Genomic DNA, 23,464 nt, shown 5'->3' on the forward strand with positions numbered 1-23,464 from the left:
TCACACTGCCTTACTGAATTGATTTCCTGTTGTGAATCCTGCAGATGTTGCTGAAGAGGTCCCAGCTGTGCTTTCCCAGACTCTATGCAATGCTCAAGCTCTGCAGTTTCTTGCTGCAGGCGACTCAGCTCCTCTTGGGCTTTGGTCAGTTCATCCTCATATGCTGAAATCTTTGATTCCTGACTTGTTATTTCAGCCTTCAGCATGGCAATCTAAAGCATGAACAATATTTCAAGTTAAAAAAAAAAAACAAACCAACAAAAAACCCACACCCAAAAACCCAAACAACATTTTCAAACACAACCAAATACTATTATTTATGATCAGAAAAAGGAAAAATATCTCACAGCTATTGCAGAGATTATAGATCATACTGAATGAACAGTTAATTCTCTACTGGTGTCAGTAAGAACAGAATATTTTAGCTGTTCTTCTGACCAACAGAGGTATTTCTAGTATTGAAAAGATAATTTCAGACATTAAAGAAATACAATAGCTTTATGTTAGAAAAAATTACCTAAGATGATATATTTTTAACCACTAAGAAATCAGTCCCAGTAATTGTTTCTAACTACATTTATATTGTATTATAGAATTTTGCTAACTGTTTGCTCTAAACCTCATTTGTGTTCAAGTATATCTCAATATGTTTGTTGACACACTGATACTAAATTAGGAACAGTGAAGTGAGTGATATATTTCCTATGCTCTGTCAGTCACAAAACCTTGACACTCAGGCTATTTATTCATTAAAGCTTTTTCTCCTGCCCCAACAACTGTAACTCTGCAAACCAAGTTCTTCAAGACAAGGCATTTATTCTTCCAAGGGCCTTGGCCACCAGACTTACCAAATGGGCCTCCTCTGCACACTTCTGCCTGATGTCATTAAGTTGTTCTTCCAACTTGGCCTTCTGCTCATCAAGATCATTAAGGGTTTCCTGTGCTTCCTGTTTCTGAGCCTGCAGCTTTTGCAGATTACTGCTCTCCCGCTTTACCTCATCCTGGAGATCCTGAAATAAAACACATCAGCTTTACATTTGTTCCCTCTCTCCCCCTAACCACTGAATTCCACAGTGCTAACCCAGATTTCAAAGTATCAACAAATTATCTTCCAGAAGCCAGCAGGGATACCAGACAAGTAACTCTCCTCAGATTCTAATTCAATGATATAAAAATAATCAGGTTGTTTGTGTTTGCTTTTCTTCAGTAAAACAAATCTCATTGAAGTATTGAGATCATGCATGAACACATGGATTAACTGTTTTCCTTACAGAAAGGTCAGGGCTTCATTTTGAATTTATAAGGTGTCTTTATTCAGGCTGCTACACTGTCTCTGTCCTATGTTTTAGCACTATGTTTTACTGAGTTTCTTATTCAGAACATGGACCTGTTGGAGCAAGTCCAGAAGAGTTCATGAAGATGGTCAGAGGGCTAGAGCAGCACCTCTGCTACCAAGACAGGCTGAGAGAGATGGGGTTGTTCACCTGGAGAAGTGAAGGCTCCAGGGAGACTTTAAAGCCCCTTCCAGGAACTAAAAGAGGCTTACAATAAAGTTGGAAAGGATCTTTTTATCAGGGCATGGAGTTACAGGACACAAGGGAATGGCTTCACACTGACAGAGGGCAGGTTTGGATGGGATATTAGTAAAAAATCCTTCCCTGTGAGGGTGGTGAGACCCTGGCACAGGTTGCCCAGAGAGGCTGTGGGTACCCCATTCCTGGAAGTGTTCAAGCCAGGTTGGACGGGGCTTGGAGCAACCTGGAATAGTGGAAGGGCGTTGGAACAAGATGGGCTTTGAGGCTCCTTCCAACCCAAACCATTCTGTGATTCTCTGATAATAGAAATTCTTCATTCTGCTCCTTTCCCCTTCAAAACCACATGGCCAAAAATAAGAAATGCTTTTTGGAGCATGGTGAAAGACCATTAACCCAAATGCACTGCCTCCTAGGGCATTCCTGCCCCTAATTTTGCAAGGATCAACCAAAAACTTATTTTCTGTGTACCAGTACGGGTAAGAAATGCACATTTCATACACAGCAATATGGAATCTTTTGATTTAGGTAAGAGCAGAGATTATGTATCTGGTGTTTTGAGTACATTAAGTAGCATCATAAAATAATTAGTTCATTTCTGAACCACGGGAATGGTTATACTGCAACAAGCTGCAGAGATAACACTGAAAAACATGTCAAGAAAAGAAATTAGGAAGAAAGAATCGTCAAAGTCAAGAGGAAAAGATAATACAGGGAGATCAAAAAGGAGGAATAGAAAAGAAAAAATACTAGATGAGAAGATTGCAGCCTTTCTGAGAAAATATGGCATCTGAAGGAAGAATAATCAACAACAGTAAAAAATGAACAAAGAGCAAAAAAAATTAAGGAGGATAAGAAAACAAGCAGACATAAAATTCTGATTAGATCACACATTTGTGTGCTGCTCTAAGCTACAATCCTGCTCTCCTCTTCTAGGGGTGTTTTGTTTGGGTTCTTTCTGGTGAGGGAGACAGTTTATCCATGTGTTGTGTGCTAACACCTCCACATAATGAGGACAAAAAGCCAGATAGAAATAGAAAGGCATATGGTGCAGCAGTCAGATGCTGGGGAATTAGGTAACCTCAAAACAACTGGAGGACTACCCAAAGATACATCATAGATGCTTTTACGTTAAAAAATCAACCACAAAACCAAGCAAAAAAATCCCCCAAGCCAAAACACAAAAAAGCCCCCCACAAAAACCTCCTAAATCAAATCTGAATTTCAGTGAAGAGTACATCAGTATATAGTAGTCAGACTAGAAGAAATACTGGTTATTTCTAACCCATGAGAGAAAAAACAGTGCACACACAAAAAGCTCTTAGAGCAGCTACCGACTTGGATAATTGGGACACTCTTGATCCATCCATTTTTTACATGGCTTTGAAAAGCAAGGATCAGCTGACACTTAACACAAGCAGTGGAGGAAAAAAGTAACAGCTTAAAGAGACTTCAGCCTCCTTTTTCCTACAGGAAGCAAGAATTCACATCCACATAAGCTAAATATAGATCACCTCCACTTTTGTGTGTCCTAGGCACAGCAGTAGAGAAGCAGTGAAGAGACCTAACTAAGCCTGATGGCTGCCAGAAGAGAAAAGAAGGAAAAACCCCAACCAAACCCAAAGCCTGTGGTGGTTTTTGTTCACATATGCACCTAACCACTCCAGAATTCAAGGCTGGAGTAGATACAATACAAAAAACTGGCTATAATACTCAAAGATACCTCTTCTTGGTGCCTAACCAGTGTGAAACCACCACAGTGAAGTAAACCAGGTTCCAATTAAGATTCAATTTCAAAGAACACCCTTCAGCATAGAAGCAGCATCTTAATGTTCAAGCACTGAATGAGATTCTATATGAAAACCACTAAGATACTTCAGGTGTTACAAACTGGCATTCTGATGGTAATAGTAACCCTTGTATTAGATTTATGATTATTATAACTCTTTATGCCAATATAGGGTAGGATAAGGGAAGTTTAGGGATCTGTATTTCCATGGACAATGGGTTTAATAATTTGCCAGGGCAGTACTCCCCAGAAAAAAATCACGTGCTAAGAAATGTTAAGCCTGAAAGAAGACAGAAAAGTAAAACTTCATTGACTTTCTAATGGCATTGATGCACTGCAATAAAGAAAAGAGAAAATCCAATGCTGAGGGGGATACTTGGAACATGTAACTTTGAGGGAACACCACCCCTTAGTCTCTGCTCCTGAAGAGCTGATATTTTAATAAGCACATCAAACCCCATCAATAGGCTATATTTTCCCTACAACTCTTTTTCTGTCTTTGCTTTTTAGTACCTATTTACATAGGACAGAAATTATTTTATAGAAGAAAAAGCTGTCATTCTTTCCCGCCTCCTATACAAATCAGTTTGATTGATCACTGACCATGGCTGTATTTGAGAGTACAATTTGTGTCCATGGAAGGAATTCTGGTATCAGAAATCCTGAAGTGTGATGCCACAAATCAAGCTTGAAGCAAGGAGGCAGGTTAGAGCAAATTGGTTTTGCACACCATCTTTAGAAATGTCCCCATTAGAATAAAACAAGAAGAAAAATCATGAGGCAAAGATACCCTTAGTCTGTCACATTATCCTCTGAAGTTCTAGAAAGTTTGTTGAAACATGCAGGTCCTCCAACAGTCAGGAATAAGAAAACATAAAAGGGCCACCAGATTAAATAAATGCTGCAGCCATTTCCTGTTTGATCCTGGAGGTTTCTCGTTTTTCTGACAAGCCAATAACAGATTGTTCCTTCTCTACAGACTGACAGAACTCTGTAGGTATGTTTAACAAACAGCTTGTGTGACCACTACAGGTTAAAGACCTGAGACAGCTGCTTCCAACACCACTGCTCAGGATACAGAGACTCAGGCGATTCTGTGATGCTGCTGCCTGTCAAACACACACAGATGACACTGTAACATTCAAGGTAAGGTTGTTACCAAGCTTTACAAACCTTTTGTGCAAAGGCACCAGAGAACTCAACGCTCACATGAGCACACACAGATTCCAGAAGACACCAACAAAATAATCTCGTGTGCAAAGCCAGAAATGCCCCTGAGAATTCTGTGAACAGTGTGAAAGGGAATCTGCAGGGTGGGGAGGGGAATGACTGTGGAGCACAGGCATGGGCAACTTCCACACGCATCCCTGCAGCTGCTGGAGATGCTGCCAGTGTGACCAACAGGCCAGCATCTGATTATCTCCTCAAAGGTCACACTATTAATTATCATCCAGGCTCCAAGGATATTAAACAACCCTGCACAAAATTCACAACTCTTGTAAAACATTAGTTCCTTTTCAGCCCAACCAAAATTGAAATGCAGAAATCTTGCACTGTTTGCTCTTAAGTAAAGATTATGGAAAATGATAGATTCTTAAAATAAATTTAGAAATAAATATGAGTGGGCAGATATCACACAGAAGATTGTTTTTTAAAACAGAAACTTAAAATTTAATTGAAATATTGCTTTGCAATATTTAATTCAGAGCTTGGCTAGTCTGTCAGCACCCTGAACACTGATGCTGACTGCATAATTTTTAACACCTGCAAAACATTTATAAATTTAAATTTTCTGATATTCTAGAAATTCAATATCATCCTTTCAAATAAAAATCAATATATTCTTCTAAAAATTCACTTAGATTAGGCAAAATTAACTTGAGGCAACATTCCTCCCAAGCTGGTAATTACTGTGCCTCTTAAGAAGCAGCCCTATACATGAGTCTTTTTAATTCAGCCACTTAAGTTTATTAATTAATTTACAGTGCTACAGTGTCCTCTTTAGTTTTAATTACACAGTAGATAATCTTGCTCAAAAAAAAAAAAAGAAAAATCTATTCTTTTGTAATATTTTTAATTTAAAACTCCATGCATGCTACATATCCTAAAGAAGCTTGCACATTTATATAAATTTACACAACTACACCAACCCAAAATTATATAGAAAATATACTTCAAAGCACATTCTTTCTGTTAGCCACCAATTTTTTTTCATTTTTACTGCATAAGTGACGTGATCTAAAGACTCAGTAATCCCACTGTCATGAAAGCAGCACATGGTGCAATATCAGGTGTCTGAAGAATAATCTGATGTTTTATTTACCTGGACCTCACTTGTCCTCTGCTTGATGGCATCTTCTTTCTCCTTCAGGTCTTGCTCTACATTATTCTTTTCCCTGGAAGACCAGCAAACAATGCAAGAATACTTAAGAACATCAGCTACAGCAGGTACAGTTATCCAGCCCCCTAAGCCTGTATCTCTCTTTAAATACATAGTGAAACATTAAATGGGAAAGATGTAAGGGATTTCTGCTTTCCAAATTATTTACAAGACAGAAGCCCACATAAGTGTTCTGCATAAACCCCCCCTGTCTTTCCACCAACTGCACTCCAGTGCTAAGAATGGCTCAAAAATGGAAGGGGGCGGGAGGCAGAAATCAATGAAATACTGTCTCCAGTGATCTCACTGTTGCTATGGAGCACTTGTCTAATGAAAACTGCTAGGAAAAGTGGGAGGGATTGCATCAGATTCCATCTATTAACCCCTGCAAACACAGCAATGCCTGTGCTCACAGCAGCCAGGGAACACTCTCACAGGCCAATTGAGCCCATTAATGCCCTTTGCCTGTCAGATTTTGGATCCAGCTGTTGGGAGCAGGAAGGTTGGCTTGGCTTGCTGGAATCACAACCTGCTCAGACACTCCACACGGAGTGATCTGCTGTGTCATATCAAGCCTGCCTCCACAGACATTTATTCAAGTTTAAGTGACTGCTGGTGACAGGGGAATTATCATCAATAAATCCCCATCAGTCAGACATAACAATAGCTTTAAGAAAGGGAAAAAACCCGTACAACTCAGAAGTGTTACTGTTATAAAAAAAATCATGAGTGTTTCTCTCTAGACAGCATATGGAGTCTTTTCTCCTTTCACTGATGCAGAAAAACATTAAGCATTACAGTTTTTACATAATCTTCTCTAGATATTTACTTCCATACAGATTTTGTTAATAAACCAACACACACACTAAAGTTAGAATTTGAACAATAAACCTAACATTTCTAATGAAATACTATAGTGAAAAGCTATTAGATTGTATTACTGGTATATACCGAAATTAAGAAACTTCATATTTTAATAGCAGCAGATTGTTAATCAACCTAAAACTATTTATTTTACTGTTTACTCTTATTTAATATAGAAGAAAGCATTTCTGTGTCTGAAGCAAAGCAGGTCTACTCTAAGTTCTCTTTACTCAAGCTGAGAAAGTTTTGTTTACTGCTAAACCACACACAATGGAAATAAAAAGAACCCAGACGTCAGATCTTAACTGAACATTTGCTCTGACAAATAATTACTATAGACTATACTCTGCTATTATTTTTCTCATTATCTGAATAAAGAGCAACTTCCTGATTATGCCCAAAGGGAAAGTTTAAATGGAAGGAAAAGGAAAGATGTGGAAAGAGGAACATGGAAGAACAAGGCTATTATATTCTGTTAAGTGTGATCCTTCAAGTTCCATAAAATTCCTCACTCTCCATTCATCAGAAACTAGAAATTCTAAAAAAATCTCTACCTTTTCAGTCAAAGCTAGAGCACACTCCTCTAGCTCAATAAGCATCTGTGTAGCTTAGCTGTACTTAGATATTTAAAGCATTGCAATACTGGGTTGAAACAACCTCTACTGCTTTGGCTTCCACAATTTTCCATGAACAAAGGTCTCAATAAAGCACTTCTACAAATCTATGTACAAATCAGGCTGAAAAATACCTTCAAGCCCTCAAACACTCATCAAGCACAGCCAACACTCATATATATTCTTCCTGAATGATGATAAAAGAGAGCAGGAAAACGAATACTTGTTATTTTTCCTGCTGGGGTGGGAAAACTGAGCAAGAAATAGAACTGCAAGCACTGTATGGTCAATGTACAGCCTTTCCACATTACTGTCACTGATGTGCCTAGGAGACTGTCAGAGATGCAGATCACTTCCTCTGTATTTCAGCACAAACCAGGTACCTAAATCCTTGCAATCTGGACTAAGCAACAGGATTCAACACCCACCCCCTGGCACTTCCATGAGCCAAATCAGAGCACAAACAATGAATTGGAAAGAATCAAGTGAAAGAAGTATTGTCAGGCAGAACAAGAAAAGCTTGGGCAGAAGTCTCAGGCAACGGAAAACAAGCTGAGTGTATATAGTCTGCACATAACACATCCCCTCCTCCCCCCAGAAATGCCTCTTTGTTTCAAAGAAAAGACAACACAGACCTACTTAATTCACTAATTCTTCTGAATGCCTCCATTTCTTTTACAAACTAGCTGCTATGCCCCTCTATGAATGCTCAGCAACTGAAAGAACCAAAAACAAGTAACAAAATTGATTTATTGGGTATGACAGATTTCCTGGATCATAAAGTCCTTACTACATCCAAAATAACAACCCAAAAAGAACTGTGATCTTGCCAACAAAGGACACTTGTAACCAATTCAAGCCAATTTTTGAAAGCAATACAATTTCCCCATGCATTTTAATAGTAGCCAGGTCAGGTGAACCTCGTATCAAATAAACTAAAAGCAATGACTAATAAATGGCTTCTCCCATGCAGATGCTTCATGATTTAGTAAATCCCTAAATTTAATACTAATTTTTGAATGGAGTAATTTATAAATGGGAACCAGCACATTGCAAATATTTGTCATAGTTGAGAACTGCAAAGTCCCTATGTCAGCAGAGGCGTTCAAGCCAGACATTCAACCCTGGCCAGGCTGAATCACCTTAGATACAAAAGCAAAAAAAATCATAGTTCTTTTCCATAATAAGATGATGACTACTCACAGAGCTGGTAGCATTATCTACACTCATAGTTGCCCACTATTTCTTATTTTCACATCCATCTGTAGTTTTTGGAATTCCTAATGTAGTAGGAGTTCAGTTTGGTAATACCAGAAAACATGCCAAGGGTTTGCCTTGTTTCTTCCAACATTTGCTACTCCCAACCTCTTCTGCTGCAACAGCTCAGTTACTTCCAAACCAGAGGTTAGAAGAAATGATCTATCCTACATTAAAATTCTTTGCTTTGCTAAGGTGAAGTAGATCTCTGAAATTTGAAACAAGGTCTTGATGCAAGTGTACGGCAGGGACAGCTTGTCCTGTTTTTCTGGGGGATGTTTTGCTCTTTCATTGCTATTGAGAGACCAACTCATTGAGAGACCAGCTCTATGGCCCTTTTAACCTGATTTATAATTCAAGACTATTTAAATGTTGCTATCCAGCATACATCTTTGGTGAGCTATCCCAAGTTAAGCTCAACTACTTCACGTGCTTAGAGAGGAATGCAGTGTCAGTAAAGCCTCAAGAAATTCTGTGAATTTGTGGGCTATAGCTAACTTCGAATGCAAAAAAGCAAAGCTGAGTTTGTTGCGGAAGAAAAAGGTTTATGGCTCAAAAAAGAATATTAAGAACATCTGGTCCAGCTTCCCACAATGCTGATCAAAAAAAGCTTCAAATAGCCTTCTAAAAATATACTGCAACTGAAACAGAATTTAGAGACAGCAGTGCTAACAGGCTCAAAATGATGCAGATTCCACAACGTCCCGAGGCAAATTATAACCCCACCAGAGAGGATTATCCTCCCCAATAAGTGTTCTGCATTTTATTCTTCAACTGATCCTCAACCTCCACCTTCCTGACACTGTATTTATCAAATTAAGGTTAACAAAGCTATTGGCCCCCAGACATCTTTCCCACACAAACTGCTGAGCCACAACAGCATCACCTCTGTCTTCTTTGCTCACTGTCTCCAAAAACTGTTTTCCACACATTGTCATTCTTTGGGCCATTTCCTCTCCTGATTTTTGTGTTGGTTTTCTTTTTTTTTTCTGAAGTGCACTTCAAAAATAGATTCAAATTCTATTACTGGGTCACAAAAATGCAGCTCTTGGACACTTCTCAATGGAATCAGAGACTAGAATTCTTATATATTGAGTCCAACAACTGAACAATCTATCTTGTTCAATAATGAACAAAAATAACTTCAGTTTAAATTACATTTGTATATGATAACTATCAAGTCTGAAAGTGTACTTCGCCAATTGTAACGTGGATTCACCAAAAATAAAAAGTTTTCTACATTTAGCACATTGTTAATCCCATTCTGTTCTAAACCTCTAAATCATATCAATTTCCCCTTTCTAAAAACAAATACACACTAACAGTTGCCCTACCCTGTCTTCAACAATCTAGTATCATTCAATTTAAAATAATTGTCAATGTATATTTGCCCCTGAAAAAATGGAAGCAGTGACTTTTCAAAGGCCATGGTTCCTTCATATATCATAGTAAGAAAAGAAAACAAGACTCAAACAGCCTGGCTTGCATGTTAGGCTGCAAGCCCACCCACTGAAAACCAACTTAATCTAAAAATTCATGCCAGCCAACAATTTATTTCCCTCTAAGATACTAGCAGCAAATATACACAGTTATAATTGTACTTCAGGTCAATAAATGTGAGTGTCCAAAACTGGAATTAATATAACCTTAAGAACAGTGGAGGCAGAGTAGGGAGAAGTAAGGAGGCAGTGGAAGGAATAAGGGAGAATAAGCAAGTGAAGTGAAAAAATATTATGCATTTAGGAAACAGACTGTGCTCTGACACACTGCCAAGTTAAATCATTCCCACTAGTGACGTGAATTAGAGAGGCAGATTTCATCATGACAAAGCACCCTCACTTAAAAAATAGGAGAATTTACTGTTCTTAATAGAATTTTCAGTAGATTTATGATAGTAACAAGAAAAACACTGAAGAAAAACATTTGCTGTTTCAAGAGCATGACCAAGACTATAGAAAACATATGAATTTGATTTTCTTAGTCACTTGAAATCATCTTAATTACCTTAGAAATAATTAATGGAATCCAAGGGTCTGCAGACATCAAAACAATTTTTCTCAGTCCAACAGTTTATTTTACTACACAGAAGAGAAGTAACCCCATCTTTACCACCATCAAAACCCTAGCACAGGTCCATGCACAGTCATCTTCCCACTCCCTATCCTGCATACATACTGATCTTTTCCATCTCACTTCCTTACTGCCACCAGAAACAAATCCTTAGAATGCCCTCTACAAATAAAACACAACTAACACCTATTTTGGTATGGTTCCAGCATCCTAAAGATTTGCTCTGTTCACATCTGCCAGCAAAGATGTACAATGGAGAATATTTTCATCTCAGGATGCTGAGATACACAGCTGTCCAAAACACACCCTGAAGGCACAAGGGACAGACCCTTCATTAAGTGCATTCATGTGAGTGAACAGAGAGCAGAAGTGTCACACAGCACCACAGACATGCCAACCTTTTATTTAGCAAAGCAGACTATTAGCACTGCATTTTTAAAAAACAGTATATAGCACAACTGAATCCAAGGCAGCTCTGGCTATTCTTCCTTTACGTACCTCTGCAGGTCCACAATTTCATTGTTTAATGTATCAAGTTCTTTAATTGCAGAAAAATCTGCTACAGAATTCGGTCCTTGAGTACTCTGAAAGATAAAAAGTAAACACTGTTAGTCTAGAGCTTATGCTGTCCAACTACTACAGTCACTTTACTTTTTGTGGCAACATGAGCTATCCTCTTGTAACAACTGCTGGTAGCATTGTATTTCAAACTTTCAATCTCAGAAACCCCCCAAGAGTACAGATGCTGTATCAGCAGAACACAGCAGACAGCCAAAGCATGGAGAGAGTTCAATTCAAAGAGAGTCAGTCTCCTGCAAACCCTTGAAGACACCCCCCACAAAAGCACAGGACTACCTGATCATACAAAAAAAAACCCCATAGAACTTGTTCTAAAATTAATCTTACAGCTAACGTTTAGTTGGTTTCCTGGAATTAATTTGAGAGAGGGTTGCTCACTACTTTTATATTTCACCTTGGTGATCCTCAGGTTGCAGAGTACAGATACTGAGTTGCAAGGCTTTAAGGGATACTGAGCTCATTTAACACAAACCTCCAGAGTACTCAATGAAACTTTTATAATACAAAGTCATAGGGTAACTTACACCAGTGAGTTCCCATTTACCTAATATCTTTATAAGACAATGCCTGTAATACAAATTGTTTCAAAAAAAAGCACACATAAATGGGTAGAGAACAAATACTGAAGACAGAAATTAGCAAATGCTGTAATTATTCTTCTATGCCTTGTCACAACATGAACATGCTTAGAAAGCAACAGCCAATGTAGCTACCTCCTATAAATACATCAGTTCCTTCAAGTCTTAAATAAAGCCATCCAGCACAAACACAACATTCAGAGGACAAGTATATATATATAATTTTAAAAGGCAAGTGATACCCCCAAAATAACACAAAAGTTCTTAAATGCTGAAGTTTCTCTGCAGATTAATCAAAACGTTATTAACCATGTGCTTACTCAGACTGATACTCTGAAAAAGTAAAAAAAAAAACCAAGAGCCATGAAGACCTAAACTGTGAGTACACTGTGGCTGAGAATATTATTCTGCAGAGCTACAGACTATTCATGCATATTTTACTAGCACACATGAACTGGGAATTAAAAAAAAAACAACAACTAAAAACCAACCATACAGTTATTCTTAAATTGGTTAGTGCACAGCTTCTCAAATGGGCAAACTAGCAATGATGTTTAATTCTGCTCTACAGGAATTACACAAGAGTTTTGCAGAGCTGATCATGGCATTCCAATGGGAGTTTTTACTTCTCCTAGGACAGGGATAGAAAGAATACATGGAAATATTAGCTGCACGGAAAGTTTTTTCCAGGCTTCCTTCTTTCACCAGTTAAAGAAATTCTGCACACTAATGCCAGCATCAAACTTGAGGAAAATGTAGTTCAATCTTATTCTCAATTGTTTAGGAGAACTGGTGGGATGAGGAACATAAAAGCCAACATTTTTTGTTTCAATATACTTGTTAACAAGGACAGACATTAGAACCATAGGCTGCCATTTACTACACTGCAACTTGCATGTAAACAGCACTTTGAGCTTTCAACTCGAAGTCATAATAAAAGGAAATTCCCATCAAAATTCTTTGAGAGGATCTTACATAAAAATTTAATTTTCATGGCTTGTAATGCAAGTGGTGACTACAAACAGGTCTAGGTAAAGAAACACAGCAACAAATTTTAAACCACAATGGAATACCATTTTACTTACTGATATTTCTGCTACCACCTTTATATCAGCCAATTCAGAAGATGACACCTAAGTTGGTTTTTTGGGTTTTTTTCACAATGTAAGCCACACCACATCAAGAAAACCAAAAAAGCCTATCTCTGCCTCCTGTTTTTATCCTTTGAGTTCAAATCTTGAGCAATAATCTTGGACAAAAAAGTTCTTTCATATCAACAAGAGAACACCTCTTTTGAAAAAGCTCAAAATGAGCTGAAGGTTCAGCTCAATTGAGTAAAAAAAACCTCTTGTAAAGGATTTACAGAGCTAATTGAAAGCTAACTTACCTTCTTACACAGTATTCTTACTCATCATATAAGTTAGTAATGAAATAAAAATCACATTGATGTCTTTAAGAGTTTTATAAAATCAATTTACACCCACAGAACAGCAGTAACAAACACTGATCTCATCTAATGTGTCCTAATCACTACATTTTCTGCAATATCTTTACTAAACCAATGGGTATTAATCCCAAAGACAACTGCCAAATGCCACATTGGGCCACTACTCTGTCACCACCACCTCCCCAGCAATTTCACCAGGAAGACACAGTGTTTTCTCTTTTCAGTTTAAGCAGGCAACAGGAACAGCCACAGAGGTCTGGGCCCAAGGGAGAACCTCGGGGTTATTCCAGATGAACAGCACTGGAAACCAGCAGAACCTGAGACTGCAACACACGGTGACACTTGAGAGATGTGCTGAGCTAATTCAGTGACTATGTGAGAGTCTTAGAAGGATGTTCATTATAAAACCAACAGACAGTAAATATTAGAAAAGCAAAGTTTCTCTAACCTTGAGAAAGCAGAGTTAACAAACTGACAGAATAATAAGGATGAAAAGCAGAGTGGTGCAGAATGGAAAAAACAGTCCAAACTAGAAAAGAGACATAGAAAGGAAAGCAAACATACAAAAAAGATTAGTAGAGTTGCAAATAAAGCAATTACTTTTTAAAAACAGAATGTAAAAACAAATTAGATACCAGTTACAGAAACTCAAAAAAGTAGTGCCAAATTTTGAGTTTCGTTTTTTCAGGTGTGAATTTTTCATTCTGTTTAAGAAAGTTGTAGAATTAGGTCAATGTATTGCACAACCAAGAAAAGGTAACTCACATCAGACTTCATGATGTGCAAAACATGTAAGAATTTGTGATGACCTCTACCACTCTGATTAACTACAAATTGAACTGCTGAGGTACAGTTTACTGCTGGATTAAGATAGATGGCAACCAACAGACTATGGTGATATCTAAACTATCTGTGAGGTATAAAATGGAGGACCATTTACTTTTAAAACTTTAAATATATAATTCGAAACTTTTAGTTCACATTGTTTCCAAACTTATTCAAAAAGATCGATGTGAAAAAGGTAACTGAGCACATTAGGAGAAAAGCACTGAACTTGTGCACGTCATTTCTGACGGAAACTAAAATTTCTTTAAAAGGGCAACACCAGGATTGTTCTTTTAAAAGAGAAAATAATGCTTTCCCAACATAAGATCTCTCCGCTTGGTTGGCAGGTGTAATAAATGACAGCTTCATTTTGAAATATGGATGGAAAATTTTTGTCAATTCTTTGCACCAAAGACTTGTTTTCTTCCTGATATTATGATAAACTTAAGGTACGCCAGCACTTGAGGTTGCTTCTTGTGTAGCCTTTGAAGTTAACATTATTTGTTTGAGATTCACACCAAAAATGCCAAACCCATCCTTACCTTCTGTAAACTGACACCCCTGTCTGAAGGTGGAATCATCTCTGGAGTCAGAGCCTGAGGTGGATCAATGCCCTTTGTTAACTTCTGATTAATTAAATAGAAAGCCAAAGCAAACTGTTCCTTTGAAAGCTTTCCACAGTCCTTGGTGTCACAGAGAGCCCTGTACAGAGATGCACATGAAATAAAAAAAAAATCCTCATTTCTCCAAGTACAGCCCTATTTAGCATACTTGCTGTCATCTACAAATGTGAAAATTGCTAACGTGTGTCTCCTCTCTAAAACAAAACAATATAGACACAGGAAACATCACTCAAACACAGCCACTTTCACTTTGCTTGTTGAGGCCCACAGCTCTGCTCTGGTGAAAGGCACGATCAAGGCTGTAGATCACTAGCAACATCTTCACAGCCAACACAAGTTTATTCACATTTTTCTAATTTTCCTAAATTAGAGGTTGTGTTAACCATAACTTGGAAGAAAAAAGTTGTTCCTATCAGAGTCCCCTGCAACAACAGATAGTGGGGAAAGAATTAAAAAAGCTGTGAGTGTAATGAAGGCATTGCTGTAATGAATGTAATGCTAAATGAATGCATAGCTGTAAGGGAAGACAAGTTGTACACTGGGATGGGACATAAATCTTGCATGCTAACAATTTTATAGAAACAATTCCCTTTCCCAGTACATGGGTAGGAGCAGTGATTAAATACCTGTGATGTATGATCTTATGATGTCTTAACTACACAGGGATAGCTGAAGTGCAGTATTTGTAAAAATCTGTGTTCAGACATAAACCTGTTTTCCACCCATTTCTATCCCAAAGCAGAAGCAAGTAAGTTACCACTGAATATACAAAGGCCATGCTATTATATCCAAAAACCTCACTTTGAGAAATGTCAGCATAGCAAGAAGTGAGAACAGTGTCATCATCTACACAGCTGTCACAGGGAGAAAAACCTACCAGATATGTGCAAGGAGAGCAGAAGGCAGTCCTGTCTTCAGGAATAGCTCTCTGGCTTCCACACCTGACACAAATCCATCCATGTCCTTGTCAGTTTTCATAAAGATCTCATCGTACTTAATTTTGTCTGCAGGCGATACAACCCACTGAAGGGGGTTGAGGATGGAAGGGAAAAAACCAAAACCACAACACTAAGATATAGGCAAGATATAGGCAAGCTCTGTTTCCAGTTCAGAGTTACGTAATTCAAGGACTACAGCACAGATTTTTAAAAAGTGATAAGGTGCCTAGTTCATGAACCAGTTTTATCCTCCAAAATAGACATGCAGAGATCCTCAAGCAAGTCCAAAGCAGAAGTGAAGCATTTCCCTCAGTGAAGCACCAACGCTGCTTGGTGCTGCTCTGCCTCTTTGCCTGTGCAATAAAGGCATCCCATGGAGGCTGGATCTGCTCCCTCATTGCTGTGCTCAGTCACAGTCCTGCTGACTGTCTGGCTCTATCAATTTTATTACCCTTTACACAGCTGGGGAGCTTTAGCTGGAGGGACTGGAGAGCTGCCCAAGCCCAGGTCATTAACAGTTGGCACATTCTAAATTGAAGAATTTACATCTGAACAAGGTAAAGATAGGAATTAGAGCCATTTCTGTTACTTGAGCAATTTTTCACAACACTCAGCTAATATAAAGATGTTTTGGGGTTTTTTGAGTGAAAATGGCTTCCAGTGCATGTATGGATGCCAATTAATTTCAGTGCACGCAGCCAGTTAACAGATGACTCCCAAATGGTGGTGTATACAAACTCACTCAGAATGGCACTGCTTTGCAATACATACAGCAAGACTTACCTTCAGGCAAGGAAATTTCCAGATTAAAACCTTGGCACTTCCAAAATTAAGATGCCAGTTTCTTACTGATTACTCAAATAAGGGTACCCAAATGTCCAAGCAGCATTTGATGCATTAAGTACCACAGCTCTGACCTTGAATACCCTTGAATTAATTTTTTTTCTTAGTTTTAATAGAGTAAGTTATAATCTGCTTGGAAAGACATGTCCCAAATTCTGGTCTCTAAAATGATGAGGACTAAATAAGATGCCTGGGGAGAGTAAGAAGCATCAAGTTGTTTAATAATCACATTCAGAACAAAAATCAAATCTCCTGTGTCTAGGTGGATATACTGGAGCTTTTGTTTACCTTTCCCATTGCTTGCATTTATCTGTTTCATTTAAATTCTTGTCTTCTCCAAATTGCACACATGCACACACATAACATGACTGCCACAATTTGTTTTAAGAACTTGTCCTTATTCAAATCAGTCTTCAGCCAGAAGACTTGTGCTCTGCAGATATGTACCTGGACTACTACTTTTTTTGAGCTTGAAATAATTTGTTTTTAAAATGTCTTCCAAATCCGTACTAAACAATATTCTTTTATCCAACTGTTTAGATCTGAAGACATCTAGAAAAAGTAAAACAGTGCAAATTTTACACCTCTTCATCTGGTCTTCCCACCAGCCTCCCAAAACCAATCAACAGGGCAAGAAGCAAACTAAAAACCTGTATCAAGACTCTTCGTACAGGCAGTCCCTGAAGCACAGCATTAAGAGCAGAAATCTTCTAACCCCCAGTAACTTCAGAATTGTACCTGTGTTAATGGTGTTTTGGCAGCTAAAATGCCTACAGGTGGCAAGGACTGATGAGACTCTTTGGTGGATGTGGAAGATGGAATTAATGGCATTGCTCCTGGAACATTGAGAGGTTTTCTCTTGGATGGTGGCACCAAAGCTGCAGGCAAGGACATTGGCACTGGTTCTTTCTCCAAAGCACAGTATACCAAGAACATGGCCTGAACAAGAAAAAAAAGGTGTGTAGAAGTAAAGATATTAGAAATATATATACATATATAGAGAGAGACTAAAGAATTAATTAAAAAATAACTTTGTAGCATTTTTTCATTATGTTTCCCCTTTACAAGCCCCTCAACTGATGCAGCTCATTGCCTTCTAAATTGTGTTTTACTACTTTCTTTTGAGGTTCAGTGCTTAGCAAGTGAAGTTCAATATCTTTTAGAACATAGAAATAATTCTCCAAGCTTGCACCAGTACTTGTGGAATTTTATTTGAGAGAAGACTTCAAACACTTTAATTTATCACCATTTTTTCCACAAATTGCTCCACTTAGCAGCTAATTCTTTTGTCGTGGCCTTCTCTTATTTAGCATTTCTTACATTATTTCATCAGTCCTGGCATTAATAGTGTTAAAATTCTAACTTACTATGAGCTTTCCTCAAGGATACCTTGAGGCATTCAAGCTCTATAAATACTGAAGGTTAAGGTAAAACTCACTGAAAACACTCAGTGTCTCATGGGACAGCAGATCTCAGGTGTAAGTTTTTAGTGGCTCATTTAACCCCCAAAGAAAGTTACTGCTGTGTACTGAGAAACATTTAACAAATTAACAGAAACATTAAACAGCAGTAAAACTTGATTAAGGACTCTAAATAAAGATAATAAATGAGCCACACAGTCATAAATTAATACACAGTACATCTATTTTAAACCCTGCCATCAGGCTTTCAAAAGCCCAAGAGGTAGAAGATACTTACAACTGCAAACTCATCTCGATCCAACATTCCATCACGGTCAATATCACTCAGTTCCCACACCTACCAATAAAAAGCAGAATATAGGGATCTTTGAATAAACTGCTGCAGTTTCCTACTTAAAACCTCATTAAAAACAAATGTGAGAACAGCCTCCCTCCACCATACCTCAAATTCTATTAAGATTAACAGCATTAGTTTTCAGTGAGCAATGTAAATTCACATAAACCATGCAAAAGCAGAGAGATTCTTAAATTGGAGACAGAGGCACCCTGCCCTGACCCAAGTGTTAACTGATACAGTGCAGTTGGAGGTGATCTATCCAAATAGCAAAAGAAATTTTATTTTTCAGTTTAACAGTTGCACTCCTAAGATCTTATTTAATAGTTAGGCTCATCACTAAAAATCTTTAGTTTGAAAAACAGGTACTGCTGAGTGCAGCACACATATTATTTGTCAACTGACAATTAAGAAGAAAGATATTCTTACCCGTCCCAAGATATCCACTGGCAGTTTTGAGTTAAGGAGCACAGGTTTCACCTTATCCCCTGACAACAGTCCATTCACTGGATTTAGGCTGTCAAAAATAACATCATACTTGACCTTGTCTTCCAGCTGCAGGGGCAAAAGAAAATATTACTTATGCTAACAGTCACACTCATAGCCTAAGAAGCAGTAGTTCTTTCAAAAGTGTGAACTTTTTTTTAATAAACACACATTGCAGTTCCTGATGCTTATAAGAAAACATCAAAAAGATATTATTTTTAAGTCAGAGACTCATCAAAACCCTCTGAGATTTCTTCTTCAATTACTTTCATGGCTTCAGGTAACAAACCCTTTTTTTTCTTTATTTTAAATTTCTAAACATGAAGAGATTTCCCAAGGGTCGAGTGTTGTTACTAAATTAGGTTGATTAGCCCAATTACAGATTTGACAGGAATGGTAACTATGATACTTTAGAAATGTAGCATTAGATTTTTCTCAGAAAGACATGTTTTCCTGCAAAGCAGGTAACAGTTCTAGCTAACAGCTAACATTTAGTTTACCTTTACAGCCCATGGTAGATCACTTGGTGCTGTTCCACTGAGTAGCAAAGGACTACTAGTATCAGTCTAAGGAAAAACAAGGAAAAAAAACACCAAACACATTAAAAGAGAAATGATTCTGACTTTGCAAAACCACACCCTTATTTGAGAAGGTGCTTCTCAAAGCCAGAACTGCATTTTAGTCATTCATACCAAAATTTAGAGCAAAAAATCTGAAATGTTTATTCCATTAAGGAAAACACTAATAGAACAAATATCACATATCTCCAAATTATACACAGTTTTATATTCAAATGCCCACTAGAACATGTAGCAGCTTATTCCACATTGCTTGATTTTTCCCTGTTGTAGGGCCCCACTGCCCTACAACATCACCCTCTGAAGTGTTTGGTATTTGCATCAAACCCTTCTAATTGTTCACTTAAAAGCAGTTCTTACTAATATATTCAATTAAAAAAGAAATCTTACAAATCTTGGTGGAGGAACAGGCAAGTTAAGACTATTCAGGGAAACATCCAATCCATTCTGCGCACACGCTACAAGTCGCAAAGCCACAAAAAATTCCTACAGGGAAAAAGAGAAATTTTGAAGGATTTATTATATAAAAATATAATTTAAAAAAAATACTAAAATTTCAGAAGAATTAAGACCTTTTCTAGTATTGCTGTATATATGAAAAGCTGCACATGGCTTCAAAGGGGGTCAGAAAATGACAAAAGCAGCAGCCAGCAACTGCTGGATTACTCCAGTAAGACAAATTTTGCAATTGATTTTCCAAGAAATTGGTAACTTCCTGGCCAGTGCAGTCATTCTCAGCACTCTGTTCTTCTACAACAGAACAGTGCAAATTTGAAGTGCAATTACAGCTGTTTATCTTGAAGGAACTCAGCTGATCCCAAACATGGTTGATGGAAGCAGAGGAAAACAGAAAAATGAACCAAAAGAAGCCCAAAATACCCCAAAATTGTTTGGTAGGCATTACAACCTCCTCCTCTTCCTACCATGGGAAGAAGCAGTTCCCTCTCTACGGACTGTTATTTAAGGAACTATGTTTCAAATCAAACAGCAACACACATTAGAGCTTGTGGTGGCAGTACTGAGATGTAAAGTCTGTCCCCACACTGCTCATTGCCACACCTTGGGAAGGACAACTCCAAAAATAATGTACTAATGTCAAGTCCATCAAAATCAAAGAAATAAGAATTTTGAAGATTTTACAAGAATTTTAATTTCTGCATTGTTTCCTACAAGATTATGAGGAAAAAGTCACCTTCTTAGTAAATACAGTACATTAAACCTTAAATTACTTCTCAGCAGATTGCACAGCTACACATCAGTCCATTTTACAACCTGGAGAAAAGCTGATGAGGCAGCTGAAGGCTGTTTAATTTATTGTAGCTTCCACTCTAATGGGAATTACATAGCCAGTTAAAATCAGAAAAATCTGCTAGAAAAGTCTGCTAGAAAAACTGCTTTCCTGAACCAAAAAAATTCAACTTTCATCTTGTTTCAAGGCTGGGTAATGGTTAGAGTCATACACCACATAAATAATCATACCTGTTTGTTCAGGATACCTTTGCCATCAGTATCAGCTAGGTCCCAAATCTAAAACATAAAAATAACAAAGTGTTCACAGCACGGAAAGGAAGCTGGCAAGTCCTCTCTCCATTTACAATGGCCTCTTGGAGGAAAGTTCACATCTTAACTCCCCTGACAGCACTTATTTGTGATGACAAATATAAATATCACTTTAATTTCCACCACAAGCTACACACATAGTAGAATAAGCAAGGATTCTGAAGTTGAAAACTGTTGGATAGAACTACTGAAAATACATTAGGGAAGATCATGTATCCTGTAGTACTACTAAGTATTTTAATTTAAACAGGACTGAAGCAAGAAGACAGAATAATTAAATAAATTAAATAATTGTCATTAAATACCTTTCCAAGTACCAAATCTGTCAATCCAGACTTTTTCAAGAAAACAGCTGCATCAGAAGCTAATACTCTTCCGGCATTAGTAGAGTCAACCTGGGGGAGAAAAAAACCCTCACATGACAAACTAGCTTTTGAATTGATGCAATCTCTTTACAAAGGCTCTCAAAAAGCTATCAAAGAAGAATGCTCAAGTTAAAAGTCACTTTGAGGATGATCTTCTGAACCTATCTAATTAGCCCTTCCTAATCACAGGCTTTTCTTCCTGATGCCATCAAAACATGTGATTTTTAAGAACAGAGAACTCCAGGGTTTTATTACATTTCACTGTCCATCTCTCCATTCATTACTGTTAGGGTCTGGAAAAGAAGGCTCTGCTTTGAAGATACCTTTACCACCACAGCAGAGGGAAATACTTACTCCCCAAAATGAAACTTACTTACACAATGAAGAAGTTGACGATATTGGCAGAATACCAACCAGCACAAATTTCTCCCTGGATCAATAGGGAGATCATTAAAACACAGAGTTATTCAAGTTCCTAAGCAGAAATGGTACCTAAACTAAACCCTTCAAGTGGGAAAAGAAAGAAGGAAAATTTACATCACTTACATGGTGATGGTAAGGACAAGGGCAAGAGAGGAAGAGCGGAGAGTCCTTGAGAGCCTAAAGAAAAGGATCCTCAAAAAGGGCACAGGATGGAAAACAGGACTAAGGGTATTTTCAGTCAGTTCAGACTGTCAGCCTTACTACATCCCACAGGTATGCTGCTGCTGCTGCTAACTGCACTATATATTCAATATTGTGGTTGGAACACAAGACCAACTGCCCAAGTTCACAGGTGCAGCATACACAAGGTGCTCAAAGCTAACAGCTTCCCAAGATGGGATTAGAACTGGCTCCTGAAAGCCTGTGGGGAATTTATCATTTGGAAAGAATGCTGCAGCAGCTGTCTGTCGACACTTCTGAAAGGGAACAAAACACTCTGAAAGCAATCCCAAAAGCATAATTTAATATGAAAGCGAAAACATCTTTTGTTTTCAACATAACCGGTATGATTTTAATTAGGAGAGGGTTTTTCCCGTAATTGAGGATGCCCTGGTCAGGCCAATAAGGTTACAAACACGACAGCCTAGCAGTTAGGCTAATTGAGTTACAGGAGAGCTGTTCATCTATAGGCACAAAGTTGCCAAACCCCCTTTTCAAATAGCAGAGTCGACCTTGCACATAAGTGAGCACAACAATCTTGGCATCTACTCAGAAAACCTCCAGCTTAGGACTTCTCTTTCAAGAATGTCACAAAACACCACAGTATCAGCTGTGTTTACTTTTTATTTCTCCAAGTCCAAGCCAGAGGAAGGTGACTTTAAGGGGTTTAAGCAGGATTCTTACTTAACCCAGTACTGATCTAGTTTCTTTTTGTGCAATTAATTAACTAAATTTTTTAACTATTTTTTTAACTATTTTGTAACTATTTTTTTAAAGGGCTGATTTCCATTTCTTTACAAATTACTGAGTCTTGAATGCTGGGGTGGGGGTACTTATGTTTGATTATTGCACTGGGATGATTGCTGGTGTTGGTCAGTTATACACCAGCGTGGCAGAGCTTTTTCCCTGATATGCAAGAAGCTGTTTCCACAGCTGCATCGGCCAACAACTCCCTTGTTACAGCCTGTCTTTTGTAGGACCAGGAACTATCAGAAGTTACAAACATATATCTGACGTGATTAGGTCAGAAGGTAACAGTGAGAAGTGCTTCAGCTCAGGATTCATCACTAATTCAGCACTGCTGCACTGCATCATGTGATTAAGTAATTTCCTGGTGCTTTATGACATGTATTTAAAACTATGCTTTAACCTCACCCTGATTTAAGTCAGTCTATAAAAGGTTAAACATAAAAATACTTATTTGAAAGAACAGAGTCCCTATTGAAAGGCTGAGATTCCAATCTCATTCTAAGTACAAAGGCCAGGATTTACACCCATCTCACAACACACCTTTTGCCAGATGAATTCCTTTAAGTTTGTGATAGAACTGGAAGTGTGCTCAGCATCAGAGCTGCTTCAGGTGATGAATTTATTCATATAAAAGCACATTCCACCAGCACAGTAAGACAAAGTGGGAAATGTCTTTCGAATGTTTCTCTTCTGAAAGTTGTCATCTCCTTATCTGAGAAATGGAAGGGAAAAGTTCCCTAGTGGAACTGGAAGTCTTTAGACACATTTGAAAGCTCCTCTTTAGGAAAAATGCTTGCAGCAAAGAGTTCATCTGAGCAAGTCTGAATAATAATCCTCTGGAAAACAAATCCATATTGGCACCACTTCACTAACAGTAACATCATGTTTAAGGAATCCCTGTTCCTGTACTCTACTGAAACCACTGGATAACAAATAGTGCTCCAGTTTCACTAGGATTCACAGTATTCCAACAAATGGAAGATACTGAC

General features: G+C 37.9%; 1 protein-coding gene across 5 annotated transcripts in view; it reads right to left on the reverse strand.

The window, feature by feature from the left end:
• Positions 1-23,464, reverse strand: part of EPS15 (epidermal growth factor receptor pathway substrate 15) — a 67,656-nt gene that overhangs the window by 15,609 nt on the left and 28,583 nt on the right. For all 5 annotated transcript variants that reach the window (XM_069023393.1, XM_069023394.1, XM_069023392.1 and 2 more), the window contains 13 exons: positions 21,024-21,113; positions 20,638-20,685; positions 19,549-19,644; positions 19,081-19,146; positions 18,524-18,649; positions 18,038-18,097; positions 17,078-17,278; positions 15,436-15,581; positions 14,478-14,637; positions 11,005-11,090; positions 5,645-5,717; positions 849-1,010; positions 15-212 (listed from right to left, as the gene is read on the reverse strand). In XM_069023393.1, coding sequence (XP_068879494.1) covers positions 15-212; positions 849-1,010; positions 5,645-5,717; positions 11,005-11,090; positions 14,478-14,637; positions 15,436-15,581; positions 17,078-17,278; positions 18,038-18,097; positions 18,524-18,649; positions 19,081-19,146; positions 19,549-19,644; positions 20,638-20,685; positions 21,024-21,113 — 1,512 coding nt within the window. The remainder of the gene's footprint in view (positions 1-14; positions 213-848; positions 1,011-5,644; positions 5,718-11,004; positions 11,091-14,477; positions 14,638-15,435; positions 15,582-17,077; positions 17,279-18,037; positions 18,098-18,523; positions 18,650-19,080; positions 19,147-19,548; positions 19,645-20,637; positions 20,686-21,023; positions 21,114-23,464) is intronic.

The sequence above is a fragment of the Aphelocoma coerulescens genome, chromosome 8 (assembly GCF_041296385.1).
Source record: "Aphelocoma coerulescens isolate FSJ_1873_10779 chromosome 8, UR_Acoe_1.0, whole genome shotgun sequence".
Lineage (NCBI taxonomy): Eukaryota > Metazoa > Chordata > Aves > Passeriformes > Corvidae > Aphelocoma > Aphelocoma coerulescens.